Source organism: Mirounga angustirostris, unplaced genomic scaffold (assembly GCF_029215605.1).
Source record: "Mirounga angustirostris isolate CCGP_5_RB_7025 unplaced genomic scaffold, mMirAng1.0.hap1 SCAF_8, whole genome shotgun sequence".
Classification (NCBI taxonomy): domain Eukaryota; kingdom Metazoa; phylum Chordata; class Mammalia; order Carnivora; family Phocidae; genus Mirounga; species Mirounga angustirostris.
The window spans coordinates 59,996,940-60,013,325 of record NW_026991716.1 but is presented as its reverse complement, the minus strand read 5'-3'; the positions used below and the strand labels follow the sequence as shown (position 1 = coordinate 60,013,325).

At 33.3% G+C, this 16,386-nt stretch overlaps 1 protein-coding gene across 1 annotated transcript in view; it reads left to right on the top strand.

Moving 5' to 3' along the window:
• The window catches only part of LMBRD1 (LMBR1 domain containing 1), a 132,761-nt gene extending 117,164 nt beyond the window's left edge, over positions 1 to 15,597 (top strand). Inside the window, exons 15-16 of the mRNA XM_045867062.3 lie at positions 14,799 to 14,890; positions 15,032 to 15,597. Coding sequence (XP_045723018.1) covers positions 14,799 to 14,890; positions 15,032 to 15,148 — 209 coding nt within the window. The 3' untranslated portion in view covers positions 15,149 to 15,597. The remainder of the gene's footprint in view (positions 1 to 14,798; positions 14,891 to 15,031) is intronic.
• The last annotated feature ends 789 nt before the right edge of the window (positions 15,598 to 16,386 follow it).

Below are 16,386 nucleotides of genomic sequence, written 5' to 3'. Positions count from 1 at the left end.
AAACAGTTGGATTTTCTAACTAAAGTGGTTTCTTATGAGTGTCAGCAACCTAGCCTTCTTCTTTCTGAAAACTTTGCAAATTTACTGTTAACTCTAGCATATTGTCCATTCCAGAGTATCATATTTTAACAATACATGATGGACTGTCTAAAGTCTAAACCATTCCCAAATGCTTATCAATAAATTTTAAAACCTTTTTAATCCCATAAAATGTAGGGAACTGACACAAACATAATATACTGATGTTCAACAATTCTGGGCAAAGAAATATTTCCCTGTCCCTGTGTTAAATAATACTGAGAACAAAAATAGTTTATCTACTTGCTTCAGGGAATGCTCCTGACCATATAACTACTAAAATAGCTTTGTTGTTCAGGAGGACTGACTTCAAGACTTCTCATTTCATTGTATCCACCAATCCAAAACTTGTTTCATAAACTTAGCCCAGTTCTACCCAGTTCCTCGCCTTTCAAGACCTTGATTAAAGTGGTCCAGCCCATTCCAATCCCTTAAACCTTTATAAATATCCTATTTTTCTCTTTCTTGTTTTCCCTCACTGTAGTTAGTCTAATAAGCTTAGCTTTGCTAGTTGACAATAAGCCTCATCATGCTGAATAATTTAAGGAGGATTAATAATTTAATCAGTAGATTCAGAATTTTAAATCTGTGCTCTTATTTTCAGCCTGCTAGTCTATCCAAATGGAAACCCCTCAAACCTCAAGTCTAAGACTGAACTCCTTTCCTTCCCTCTTCTACTTACTTTTCCCACCTGTCACCTTCATGTCATGGGGTGGGAGGAGTTGTCCTATTCCTATTCTGTGCCCACAACTATACTTACTGAGATGGAAATCTTGAAATCATATTCACATTTTTATGCTTTTCTGATAGCTAACCAGTTTCCAAGTCCCACTGATAGATATAGCAAACAAAAAGAAACAACTGGTTGATTATCCATCAGTGAGAATACTTGAAACAACATTATGTACAATGTAATGGTATGGCTTTATGTTAGAATATAGAAAAATATATACTGTATGATGGTAGGTAGAACAGCATATATATTACCTCATTTTTTTTTTTAAAGATTTTATTTATTTATTTGAGAGAGAGAATGAGAGAGCATGAGAGGGGGAGGGTCAGAGGGAGAAGCAGACTCCCCGCCGAGCAGGGAGCCCGATGCGGGACTCGATCCCGGGACTCCAGGATCATGACCTGAGCCAAAGGCAGTCGCTTAACCAACTGAGCCACCCAGGCACCCTATATTACCTCATTTTTTATGCTGTTGCACATAAACACATCTAGAAGTCTGGCTGTTATCTCAGGACAATGAAATTTGGAGTAAAGATAGGAAGTAATATTTACTCTTTTAAAAATAGATTTTATTCTATAATTAAAGAAAAAACATTGTTAAGCCCTTTTAAGGATGAAAATAATGACAGATAAAATAGTGGCATACTTGTTTTAGAGAAGACTTTTTTTCCTCTCATTTTGTTGAAATGTAGAAGTAGGTTGGGTAGTTACTGAGACTTTGAAAAATTTAATTTTTGAATTCTTAGTACCATCCTTTTCCCCAGAATATTGAATGTTTTTTTTCTACTTTAGCTCCTAAGGTTCCAGGAAATTTTATTTAGAGGTCTAGGTTACTAAGCAATACTGCTCAGAGCACTTTACATGATCGCTAACAATGGATTCAGGTGATTTTTTTTACCCACCCACCCATACTTTGACCTATAAGCAAAAAAAAAAAAGAAAGGAAAGGAAAAAATTGAAAAATGCTTTTTCAGGAGATGCTTATTTCTGTTTAAAAACCGGTGTTATTCTACATCAAAAACTAATGATGTATGATGATTAACATAACATAATAAAATTTAAAAAATATATAAATGAGAAAGTAAAAAAACAGTGTTATTAAAGGAGTTACTATACTAGTTGATGTTTGATTTATATAATTATAAATAAAATGCACATTTTAAGTAAAGCCAGTTTTAATGGGCTGAAATGTAGCTGCTCAAGAGATTTCATTAGAAACTAAGCCTTAAAGGCTGAGGTCAAAAAAAGGACACTGCTGTTTTGTGATGACAGTATTTGTTAATGTCTCCTGTGGTGCTGCATGCCCACGTGGGTGGTCCATAAATATAATTTGAAATGAAAATGGTACCAGACTCTTACTGTGGTGATTTAAAAGGCAGATTTGAATATGGACTATCTATTTAACACCTCCTACCCCATATTGGTTGAAGCTAATTAATTTTAGCTTTCTGGAATTTTATAACTAATAAGATCCAATTCAGGATTCAGGCAGTGGCCTTTAAAAAAACACACACACACACAACTATATATAGTCTTTTTGTTTTATAGTCTGAAAATTTGGGGATGGGGATGGGAAAGTTAAGGATAGTTAGATTTAGTCTCTAGATTTAGTTTATAAGATGAAGATAAGTCAACTCTTAGAATTGTGATAATTTTGATAGCCTTTTTTAGAAAGTTACACGATTTCTTTGAAGAATACATTAATAGCTATAACAATTCACGCACCTTTAGAAGATATTGACATATATTTTTTAGTAATACTGAGAGTCACAGTCCTATTTGTCTTGAAATTCTAACATAAAATTATAGATGTCTTAATTTCCAGGATTCCATATGGTCATTTAATTTTATTACCTATTATTCCTGTGTTTTCTCATTTGACAAATGTTTATTGATGTGTACTGTGTGTCAGGCGGTATTCTAGGTACTAGTGATACAACAGTGACAAAACAGTCCCAATATTCCTGTCCCCATGAAGCTTACTTAGTAGAAGGAGATAAATAAGTATGTCAAGTGAAGTATTATGGAGAACAAGTGCTAAAGGAGAATAAGTGGTGCTCAGAAGTAGGGATGATTTAAAATTTTGAGTAGAAAAGAAATTCTTACTGAGAAGCTGTATTTGAGCACAAAGACCTTAAGCAAGTGAGGAGCAAAGGCAGCTCTGTGGGGAAGACCATTCTAGACCAGAAGTAACAGCAAGTGCAGAGTGGAGGTATGCTGGAGGAAGTAGAGGAACAATGAGCAGTCAAGTTTAAGGACTTTAGCTTTTACTTTCAGATGCAAGATTGTGAGCAGACGAATGACATGATATTCTCAAGGGATCACTTTGATTACTGTGTTGCATATAGACCAGGGCTTGGCACACTTTTTCTGCAAAGGATAAGATAGCAAATATTTTAGGCTTTGTGAGACACACTGTTCCAACTCTGCCATTGCAGTATAAAAGCTACCTTAGACAGTACATTATGGATGGCCATGGACATGTTCCAGTAAAACATAAAAGCAGGTGACAGGCTAAATGTAACCCTTGGGTTATAATTTGCCATCCCCTGAGATATAGACCATAATAAACCCAAGGACAAAAACAGGTTGACAGGAAGCTTTTGCAGTAATCAACAGAGAGCCTGTGGTGGTGATGCAGGTGGCAAGAAGTGGTCAAATGCTGATGTATTTTGAAGGTAAAGCCAATAGGATTTGCTGAGAAATCTGCTATAGAATAGGAGAGAGAAAGGAGTCAGGGGTGATGCCTATGTTTTTTAGCATTTTAATTAGAAAATGTTATTTAATATTTTATATCCTACTTATTAGGTAATATCTAGAATAATTGTCTTTAAAATCTGCTTATAGCTTTTAAAATTATCCTTTTTTTTTTTTTTTTTCTTCTTCAAGCCTGTTTGACTTTGTTTTGTTCCTGGTATTCCTTCCTAAATTGAGGACTATTAAGATAACCTATTAACTTCTTAGTCTCACTGTTGGTCATTGCACATTTTCTCATTAGATTGCCCTCACAGCTGAGAGCAAGTGTGGTCATGTGGTATGTGGGGTTAGGGCATTACCTCATGGTCAAGAAAGCAAGCAAAATAAAGATGTTAGCCTGTTAGCTATCTATGGGTAGCTCTATAAGACTTACCAGTCCTGTGAAAATAATATACAGAGCCTACCTTATTTTGGTAATGTGTTTATTAAAATGTTTAAAATGAATAGTTCTTGATGAAGTCTATATAAACTATTAGATAAAGCCTTTGAACTATACTTACTGACTTCACTATTTCTCACACTACCATCATTCTAAGCACACTTACCTTCATTCGCTTTCTCCACACCCAGTCACTTGCTAAGGGATGCAGCTTGTTGCCAGAATGACCCTCACATCTCACATGAATTGTTGTACCTTTTAACTAGTGCTCCACTCTGACCCACACTACACAGTGCTGTTAGCTTAATTGTTCTGAAGCAGTGATTATCAAACTTACATATGATCTGAATCTTGAAGGCTTGTTAAACACAGATGGCAAATTTTTGATTCAGTAAATCTGAGGTGGGACTCCAGGATTTTCTGAGGGTTCTGGTCTGGGAGCCACACTGTGGAAACCACTGTTCTAAAGTAGTCTGATAATGCCATTCCTCCAATAAAAACCTTAAGTGCCTCTCTCCTCATCATCTGACAAATTCAGTCTAGGATTGAAGGACTACCTCTATTTTTTCATACATTTCTGAACATGGTCATCTTTTCCACCTTTGCTTTTCCGCTGTTTGTCCTTGAAATATCACAACTGATTTCTATGCTGCCCCACCCATTTTCATCACTCTGAGTCCTATCTAATGTTTATTTCAAACCCGACCCTCTTTTTTGAACCTCTGCACATGTTCAGTCTCTTTTTATCCTTTGAATTCCCATGACATTTACTTTTTATGACATTACCTTACTCTATCTTAATTTATAGTCATTTATATCTCATATCTCTCTTCTACATTAATTTTCTTAAGTAATCTCTTTGCCCAACGTGGGGCTCAAACTCAAAACCCCTAGATCAAGAGTTGTATCCTTTACTGACTGTGAGCCACCCAGGTGCCCCTGTTCTACTCTTTTATAGGAACTTAAGCTCCTTGAGGATAAGAAAATATATTTTTCTGTCTCCCTCAAAACAACAGTTTCTAGAATTAAGCCAGTTTTTTTAATTTGTTATTTTTTTGTCTTTTTAAAAAATGTTATTAAAGTATCATAAGATACTAGTATGCCTATTATCTTGTAGCTTCTTGCTTACTTTATCTGTTGGATGAAATCCATTGTACCTTCTAAGTACCTACTGACTTCTTTTCTTATTTGGATCCATTGTTTTCTGATTCTGCTGCTCATCTATAATGTTATAATTTCTGTTCATTGGACTTTGATGTATTATAAGCCATATCTTTTTTCTTGATTTCCTCCCCCAAGCCCCTAGTTTTTCTTGAGTTAAAAAAAAAAAAAAAAAGACATGCTTTGTGTGGAATACACATCTGAAAACACCTTGTATGTCTGAAAAGTACTTTGCCCTCAGCTGATATAATTGATGGGTAATTTGGTTGTGCTTAGAATTCTACATAAGAAATTATTTATTTATTATTAAATTGTTTATTTATTATTATTATTTATTAAAGAACTTTAAGGCCTTGCATCATCATCTGTCTTTCATTTTTAATCTTCTTTTGAAGCTAACTTGATAAGTTCTCTTTTCTCCACTCTCTCTTGGGGAGCTCATCTTCATTAGTGCTGAATATCTTCAGTCGATCATCTGTCTTATCGGTATTTCATATTTTATGCCTATCATTTTACTTTGGATTCTTGAATATGTGTTTAGCTTTATCTTCAAACTATATCCTAAATTTTATATTTCTTATAACAAAGTCTTAACTTTCCTCAAGTACTTGTTCTGATCTTTTTCAAGCATCCTTGTTTTATGGATGTTATATCTTCTTCAATACCTGAAGGTACTAAACATTTTTCTTAATGGTTTCCTTTAAATAAAATTATAGTTCTGTTTATCTTGGAACAATTCTGTTTATCTTGTTCTTTTTCCTTCATGCTGATATTTTCTATATATATCTGATGATGTATTCATATTTATGTTAATGTGTATTTAAGTATCAGGAACTTCTAGGAAGCCTCATCATGGGAACTCTATGACAGGTTTCTAGTGATCCTTAAATTATATTTTAAAATAAATGGAAGGGAAACCAGTTGTTTTATTAGAGACCTTTTAAGTGTGTCTTTTCATCTTCCAGATTATTGTTGAAATCTCTCATCACCTGATGGCTTTCTTCCCATTCTATTTGCTGTTAAGAGATTGCTGTGGGCTTTATTCCTATACTATAACTTTAATGAGGTCCTGGGAAGGACAAGAAACAAATGACTGTGTCCAGTCTGTCATCTTGAACCAAAAAGCTTGGTTCTCAAAAGATTGAAATAGTTCTTCATGGTTAAGTACTATAAATTTATAATCTTTTACTTGGCAGATAATAAGTTTGTGAATTGATAGCTTTATTTGGTTTAAATCTACCCATCAAATGCTACCATACCTTGGTCTTCATTGTCTGTATTTGGCTTCAGATAACTGACTGAACAAAGAAGAGACTACTATATTAGCTGTGAGTTTATCGATTTGCCACAGGAAGTACAACTGTTAAAGAAACTAGAGGCTCAGGGTTAGTGAATTCTCACCAGAGAGAAAGAATGTGTATGGAAAACCAAATTTATAGTCACAAAGTTTCTAGGTCAAAAAGAGGGCCTCATTGATCTTATTGGCTGGTATCATCCCCCTGAGATAGCCTGATGTATTGTGTCCATTGTCAAGTGAGGTTGCCATGCAGACCAGAAAATTAGGTATTGACCAGAGCATCATTTTTCTTGGGTTTTGCTTGAAATCCAGAAAGTCTCTTGATGTTAAAGTTCTTTTTCTAGGTGACATTTTAATTGTGTTGATAAAAGTTCAACTAAGACAGAATAGTAAAGTTAATTAGGTATAAGCTTTCTAAGTTCTCTGGAGTCTGTGCCAAAGCCAACCTAGGTAATTTTGTGAAACTTATATAGAGATTCTTGTTCAAGGTTGCTAACTCCTAAAACTGTCTTTTCTTTAAAAAAAAAAAAAATCACATGTAGATTTCTCTCTAAATTTAATTCTCAAAAGGTCAGTCTATCCTGTCACTATATACCACAAGCAGATATTATCTCATTGTCATTTACAAAGAAACTGATACTTAGAAAGTTAAATGATTCACCCCAGAATCTCATGGTATATGTGACAGACTCAAGAACTGAATCTCACTTTTCTGTCTCTACCTTTAATATTTTCTACTATACTCATTGAACTACGATTTTCTGAAAAAAATAAAGTGGTGGAAAATAATTGTCTTCTGTTTGTATTATATTTGACTATCCTTGGTCAATTAAGACTAATAGATAGTAAATCTTATTAATTTAGAGGTTACTAATAAGTTTGTGATTATTTCTACAGGTTATATGCTAATGCTTACCTTTGTACCTCCTTTTTATAAATTTTATATGACCAGTGAGTAATAGGTATGAAATTAGGAACTTTCTTTCTTGGAGCACTACATATTATAGTACCTTTGAAATACCTTAGTTACATAAATGTAATCAGAGCTCAACACAAGTTATACTTGTTCTTAAAAATAATCACTGTAAAACTCGATCTTTAAGATAAAACATCTGGCAAGTTCTATCTTCATTAACCTGATACAGTTTGTGTATTCATAAAATATAGTAAAACTATTTCCTTTAGAATTTCTGTGATTCTTCATCAATTCTTTCCCTTTTACCCATCCCCCAGTGAAATGTAACAAAATATTGATTTAACTGTACACCCTTTGTTAAATTTTCAGATAAACATAGAACTTTGGTTTTTATTACATATTTTAATTTTTTCTGCCCTTTTTTTATTTGGATGTGTGTTATGAGTATCTCAAAACTTTTCATGTATGTATATATTTTATATGCTGTAAGTCCATTTGACAGTAAAACAGTGATTAATTGGGATTTTACTTTCAGAATCTTTCAATCCAACCTTCTTTTTCTATCCTGACCTCACGTTTTCACTTGGATTGTCTTCTGACTTAGTGAACTTCTATCTACTCTCAATCCCTTTTGCTAGTCTATACTCCACTCATGTAATTCTCTTTCTTAAAATCATTTGATAAATAATTCCTAATCATATCACAATAAAGTCAAGCTCCTTAGTCTGTATACAGTTAAGATTTACATGTCTATTTTAAATATTCAGTAGTATCAAGACCCTAATCAGAAATCAAAGTTAGCATAATCATGGACAATCAGGAGAAGAAAATAGAGCTATCCTACGACCCAGCAATTTTACTATTGGGTATTTACCCCAAAGATACAAATGTAGTGATCCGAAGAGGCACGTGCACCCCAATGTTTATGGCAGCAATGTCCATAATAGCCAAACTATGGAAAGAGCCAAGATGTCCATCAACAGATGAACGGACGAAGTGGCATTCTAAACAGTCCAATCTTCTGCCAGTTTTTTTTGTCACTAGGCAAACAAAATACTCGCTTTGAAGTTCATTCTCCATGGTACATGAGTTTTCTCAAAGGCCTTCTTTTATATGCATATGTAATACAAGGATTTGTTTTACAAATAAAGTACAAATATAGAGTGTAATTAATTCTAAGTTGATTTCAGGTGAAGGTATAACATGATGATGACTTAATTGTGGCTTAAATCAACACTAAATGTTTTAAAAATATATTTAAAGTAGAAGGTGTGATTTATCGTAGTTAATAACCAAAGTTATCTTAGTGGCAGTCACCATACATTAACAATGACATAACAATCTAAAAGGAAACAAGAAATATATAATATAAAATTTATCAGGTATATTTATAAAGGTTGCTGTTACATGAAAAACAGATTTAATTGCACTTTCTGTTATTTATCTATTTGATGATAAGTAAGAAGTGATGGAGGAAGGGTAATAGTTTCAGTATTCAAAAGACTTTTGATTTTATTCATGTGCTCCAGATGCCCTTTCTTGGCTCTTTTAATTTTGATCTTTTTTGTGCAGTCGCCTTGTCATCAGAAAAAAATTTTTTATCTCACCCCTATTTTAATTTTTCATTGTTAACAGTACTCTTTAGTTTAATTAGAACTTTTATATGTCCTTTTGAGGAACAACAGTCAGAAGTTTCCTGAACACTTTTGATTTTAGAACACAGTCCTTAAATGAAACATCCAGTGATTGAAATTTACTTTGAAGGTTGAACCAAATTCAAAATACTTAATTATAATTTTTTAAATAACTGCAGAAAGACATCTATAATTCTCCTAGGTATCTGTGATTCAGGTAAACAGCTAGAAGATGGCAGATGGTGAGGTGAGAAGCCCCGTCTGTTTATTCAGTGTGGAATCATCACTTGAATATAAAATATAGGCATGCGCTTATTAACCAAAATCCTTCTGTGGTCATATACCACTTTATATAAATATAAACATAATGACATATACATATAAAGATAGCTATAAAGATAGCTATAAAGAGTTGTTACATACTCGTTGTATGTATGGATTTGTGGTCTAGTGTCATTTTTCAACAACAAAGCAGAACACTAACAATGACTACCTTTTAATCTTATGTTAGAAGGTTTTCATCAAATCTACAAACTTTGAAAATGGTAAACATGTAAAATAATGTGATAGGAAAAATAAGGTATATCTATTGTGGTGGGCAAAAGAGTCAGTGACTATAAGCCAATTTCAAATGTCACTGAATGAATTATTAGACCTCTGTGGAAAAATGATTTGATTTGACTTGCTTCTGCCAGCTCAGCCTGTCTTAAAATCCCTGTTCTGGCCCTGAAATTTCTAATTCAGTGAATTTTTGACTCCCAAAGTATCTTTAAGTGTGGCAATGGATAATAGAACTTTTATTTTTTAAGTTTAGAACATTATAACAATGCTGAGAAGGTTGAATGACTTTTTTCAAATATGTTTATACTTATAAGATGAAGCTCATGTAATACTTAAGCCATGGAACATACTGTTCTTGTTTTTAAAATAATTGTGAATAGGCATTTTTTGCATAAATCCCAGCTTGTCCCTCTCTTCATTTTTTCAAATTGGTTATTTTTATTTAAAGGCATATTACTATTTAGGAGATAGTGTATTACTGAGTTATATACGTTCGAATTTCATCAAATCCATTTATATCTGTATTTGTAAATGAACCAATGCAAGTTTGCTCCGTGGTGAGTCAAAAACTGCACCAGATTGAGTCGTTGCACAAAAAGACTTTTATTTGTAGCAAATGAGATCATGAGGAATGGCTTCCAAAGCTGTGACTCCCCAAGAAGGGGTGAATGAATACCTTTTGTTTAGGGTTAGGATGAATGAATATTTAGATAAGGAAGCCTTGTCATTGTATGTAGAGATAAGCATCAGGTCATGCATGCACCTTAAGAAAACATGTCTATACGTATAGTAGATGTTATGTAAATGAGGCCGTGGTTCCTCTTTGGGCAGAGATTTTAGTATTATAATGAAGTAAAGGTAATTGCTGGTCATTCCAAGGGTTACTCCTTGGTCCATCTGCACAGGCACAAGTTAGGGTTTTAGCTCAAATGGTTTGGGTGGTCTGGGCCAGTGCGAGGTCTTTGTCAGGGCAGTTGCCTTCACCTGAGGGGTGGTTTCCAGTTTCATTTGCCTGAGTTAAGAGATAAGCCAGAAAGAAGAGTTTAAGGAAGAATGTAAAATGAAGATTAGTGAATATAAGCAGGTAGGCAGTAAAGGTCAGGTATTGGGGTCTAACTGGTGAAACTTTGACTATAGATACAGAAAAATAATGTCCACTTGAGCAGCTCTTGAGAACTGTATTCTTTATCATGGGTTCAGTTATACCTTGAAGTGGAAAAAAATTAATATTAACTGCACTTTGCATGGAGATTTTGGTATATCTCTTTTGGTCTTTAGAATGACTCTATAAGGAAATATGGTGATACCTCCATTTTACAAGCGCGGAGTCTAAACAGTTCAGATTTTCCTATTCACATGGCAAAGAAGTAGCCAAATGATGCTTGACACTAAGTTTCTTAGAGACCAGAGTCTGAGCTCTTTCTTTACCATACTGGACATTTTAGTTATACTTTCATTTTCAAGATATATGCAAGTATCTTGTTTTGACATCCTTGGAATCTTGTCAGATTTTAGTTAAATAACACTTATTATATGTCTTTTTCATTGTGGCATTTTAGTGAGTATGGAGTAGCATCTCATTGTAGTTTTGATTTGCATTTCCCTGATGACTACTCATGTTGGACATCTTTTGGTGTGCCTGTTGGCCATTTGGATATCTTCTTTGGAGGAATGTCTATTTAAATCCTTGGTTCATTTTTTGTTTAGTTGGGTTGTCTTTTTTTATTTAGTTGTAAGGGTTCTTTATATGCTCTGGATACAAGTCCCTTATCCAGATACATGATTTACAATTTGTTTTTCTCATTCTGTAGGTTGTTTTTTTTAATTTTTTTTGTTTTTTCATTTTCCAATTTTTATCCTCACCTTTCTGAGTTTTGAAAGTACCCCATATAGACACAGCCCTTTGGATGTAGCTGTTTATCGACTGCCATGGCATGAACTAGGAATATACCTATACTTAATACAGATTCTAGATTTCAAATACTTTTTTAGTAGTTTCAAGATTATTATTACTTGTGGTTCTTGCACTCACATCATCAAAAAGTAATACTTTTGAGAACTTGACAGTTCATAATTTTGAAGAGAGGATGGCCATCTTTTTTGATTCATAATTGTAAAACATTTCCATTTTTAGATTTGTAAACACCAATGATCAAATCACTTAATTTTTTCATTTCCACATGATATTTTTTCTTCCAGACACTTTTGTATACATACTTGCCTTCAGCCTTTGTTCATTTGTTAACCATATCAAATAAATTTTGGTGCACAAATGTAAATGATGAAAGAATATTGTCACATATCTTTCCAGCAAAATGGTATGATCCGAGTTCCTGTTGCATGTTATTGCATGATAAAGTCCTAACTGTAGAATAACTAATTGGATAGAAATACCATATTTCCTTTTTGCCCTTAGAAATGTTTTATTCATTTATCAGTTCTTGGGTTTGAGAAAATTCATTTAGGATATTGTTATCTGTAGGCTCATAGTCTGAGATTTCACTTACACCAATTTTACCATTATTATTGGAAACTAGATTGTTACTATCTGTCTCTTTGCATTGGTTTCCTGGCTTGTTTCTAATATTTATGAAGCATCTTTATCATTTTTCTTCTCTTTGTCATTGTGAGTGAAAAATAAAAGATCTCAATTCTCAAAAAAAAAAAGTGTATTATTTAGCAATATAATTTTTAAATAAAATACCCCTTTTAAAACATTTAGCTTGCTTTGGCAGTTATATTGAATATGAATGCCAGGTACACAGGTACTTCGGAATACTCAGGCTTATCTAATGGAAAAAGTGACAAATTGAATACAGGCATACCTCGTTTTATTGCGCTTCACTGTATTGCACTTTGCAGATACTACATTATTTACAAATTGAAAGTTTGCAGTAACCCTGCATGAACACATCTGTTGGTACCATTTTACAACAGCATTTGTTCAATTCATGTCTGTGTGTCACATTTGGTAATTCTCATAAAATTTCCAGCTTTTTCATTATTATAAATTATGGTGATCTGCAATCAGTGATTATGAGTTAGTTCCTGAAAGCTCAGGTAATGGTTAGATTTTAGCAATAAAGTATTTTTTTAATTAAGGTATATACATTATTTATTTAGGCATAATGTTATTGCACATTTAATAGACTACAGTTTGGTGTAAACATAACTTTTATATGTACTGGGAAACCAGAAAGTTCATTTGGTTCACTTTAGTGCAATATTCACTTTATTGAGGTGATCTGGAACCTAACCTGCAATCTCCAAGGTATGCCTGTAGTTATATTACTTTGAAGCAAGTTCTATAATAGAGGTGAGAATAAAATATTAGGGGAGCAGAGTATGACTAACAACTTTCCCTGTCTAGGTGTCTCCTCTGCTAGATTGAACTCCCAGCACAGCACCCAGCTATAATGTTGGGTGCTAGTTACCATAGGAGAGGAGAGAAACATTTATTCAGCCACTACTGCTTGAAATCTTTTTGGTTTTTGTTAGGAAGCTTTGAATATTCCTTCTAGACTTTTCTGTTGAGGAAGAGAGCAAAAATTTGAAGGAGGCCCTTGCAGGGATGGGGACCAATAGATTATCATTAGATTGGTGTTCCCAGCTTGTGAAAGGAAGATATTGCCTCTTTATTAAACTGCATGTTTCTCTGCCAGAAAAAAAGATTGCTTTGTCCAGTTGGTATTGAGTAATTCAGAAGTAAATGTTGAAGTATAGTGGAAGTGATTAAAGTAGATAAGATTTAGATTATCTATATACTTATATAACATATTTAAAACTTTACATAACAAGTCTTGTATTTGTATAAACTATAACCTAAAGGCTACTTTTCGTAAAACCAAGTGATAGCCCCCAAAGTAAAATATATTAGAACCCTTGTGTAGTAAACTGGGTTACAGAATTCCCAGCTCAATTTTATGTTTTAAGAGAAAATAGCATTTATTTATTGACACTGAGAAGAGAGTTCATAAAATTAGAAATCAACAGTATATTTTCTTAATCAGCAATAGGATGTGATATTAGTCTCCTAATTGCATGTGGAATTTCTTGCCATTGTCAACTTTGGTTGAAATATGCAGAAGTCATAATCTTTTTTGTAATTAATAGACTAAAAAGAAGTTGCCTTGTAAGATAAGGATTTTCTTCTGTAATGAGTAAAGGCCCTCTGAAATTTGCAAGGTTAGAATCCTCTATTAGCTGCAGAATATATGATTTCTCAGTGAGATACATTATATTGTGCTGCCCCAGACCTTTCTGAATAGTTTAAATAAACAAGTATTTCCTTAGATATTATTTCTCAGATATATGTCTATATTAGAGGATTTTGTAACCTAATGGAAATAACGTATTTGGATAAAATTAGTATGGAGTCTGACACAAATGTTAAATAACCAGTCTCCACTGTCTCTTTAAAGGTTGAATTTTTTTTGAAAAAGTATATGATTGATTGATTTTCGGTATATGATTTATTTTTAATTCAAGCTTAAATACTAATCTAAATTTCAAACAGTAAGCATATCCATAAATAACAGTTTTGTATTTCTTTAGGAGCAGCAACCTTTTCAGGCTAGCATTCTTAAAAAGAAAAAAAAATTAATCTCAAAACACCTCTCAAATTTGAGCTGTCCTGAGAATTGGATTCTTAGAAAAGTACAAGTTAATTATAATCACATCTGATTACTTAGTTCATTTTTTTTTTTTTTTCTTATCTTCATCAGGAAAACTTTATCTGTTTTCGTTTAGGACATGTCTGGAACTCCAGTTTAAAATGCTTCTTCTATTTCAAATAAATTGAACTATCCAATATAACTTTTCTTATCCTAAAAGCCAGGATTACATTGGTGGCATTCCTTTTTTTAAATGTCATATTATTTGGTAATTTAATACTATACTAATACTGGAGGAGTGGGCTTTGGAGAAGAACCTAGATTTCAGTCCTATCTCTAACACTTATGGACTGTATGACCTTGGTCTTTAGTTTTGGTTAATAATCTTTTAGATAAATTTTTAATAGTCCATTTCTTTTTTTTTTTTTAAAGATTTTATTTATTTATTTGACAGAGAGAGATAGTGAGAGCAGGAACACAAGCAGGGAGAGTGGGAGAGGGAGAAGCAGGCTTCCTGCCGAGCAGGGAGCCCGATGTGGGACTCGATCCCAGGACCCTGGGATCATGACCCGAGCCGTAGGCAGACGCTTAACGACTGAGCCACCCAGGCGCCCAATAGTCCATTTCAAGAAAGAAACTATCTCACTATTGTCCTTTATTTGCTTTATAGATCAGTGTACTGTTACCCGGACATACCTGTTCCTTCACAAGTTCTGGTTCTTTAGTGCCGCGTACTATTTTGGTAACTGGGCCTTTCTTGGGGTAAGTAGTGCAGGTATCCTGGGGATGATGTGATCCTTAATTGCCCATTTGTATCACAGTAGTGCCATTGGATTTTAAATTCATTACTTTCTGAATGATCTTAGATGTAAGAAATAACACGTAGTTTATTTAAATTTACAGGTATTCTTGATTGGATTAATTGTATCCTGTTGTAAAGGGAAGAAATCAGTCATTGAAGGAGTAGATGAAGATGATTCAGACATAAGTGATGATGAGCCCTCTGTCTATTCTGTTTGACAGCCTCTGTCTTAGGGGTTTTATAAGGCTGACTGAATGTCTATTATGCATTTTTAAAGTGTTAAACTAACATTAGGATAAACTGACCAGCTTTCATCAAAAATGGGAGCATGGCTATTAAATAAACTATATTTTTATGTTATCTGAAGTAACATTGTATCATAGATTAACATTTAAAATTGCTATAATAATTCTATGTAAATATAAAACTGTGGACTTTGTGAGGGAATGTTTGTGGAAATTTTTTTTCTCTAGTGTATAATAGTGTTGAATTGATTAAAAATCTTCCAGAATTAATATTCCCTTTTGTCACTTTTTAAAAACATAATAAATCACTTGTATCTGTGCCTTTGGGTCTCTAGAGTAATGTGGAATTCTAAAGTGTCTATAACTGATTGTCTAAATATAATACAATATAGCTGATAAATAAATGTTACTCCTCTATGCAACTTGTTTTCTATTTTCTACATTAAATCATTAATGCCATTCAAATATATTTCATGAGCAGATCTCAAGCTACTTGGTGCTGTAAGACCATGGCATCCCAAGATGAATTGTATTGTTCAAATATTAATCCTTTAGATATCTTACCACCTGTATAGTATTTAAGGCATATACATTGTTGTAGGTAGCTAACCTCAAAATTTGCCTTCCAACATAAATGGGAGTGTTGTCAAGAATAATTGATCTTGAAAAAAAAAATCAGTTTACTGATTAGTTTAAGATATGTGACATTGGGGTGCCTGGGTGGCTCAATCAGTTAAGCATCCAACTCTTGATCTCAGCTCAGGTCTTGATCTTAGGGTCGTGAGTTCAAGCCCCACATTGAGCTCTTCACCAGGCGTGGAGCCAACTTGTATGTGACATCATATTTTGGTTTTAAAGGTATTTTTCATTCTAAAGATTTATACTTTTCAAAAGAGGTAAGAAATGCTATATAATATTGATAGGGTATTTTGAACACACTTTGGGTAGTGAGAAATCATTACGAATGGTATTGTAGTTTACTCACATAAGCAAATCAGAACTCATAAAAAGCACAAATTAGAACCCATAAAAAACACATCTTTGAAATAAAATATCATTTACTTTCTGAAAAAGTCTTAGGAATTAACAACCATCTCCTACTTAATTCTTCTTGCCCTTAATTTTTGTATCACTTTACTCTTTTCTGATTCTTTATCTAGGTATACCTTCATAGCCTTCTGTTTTTATTTTGCATTTTCTTTCTGGACAAT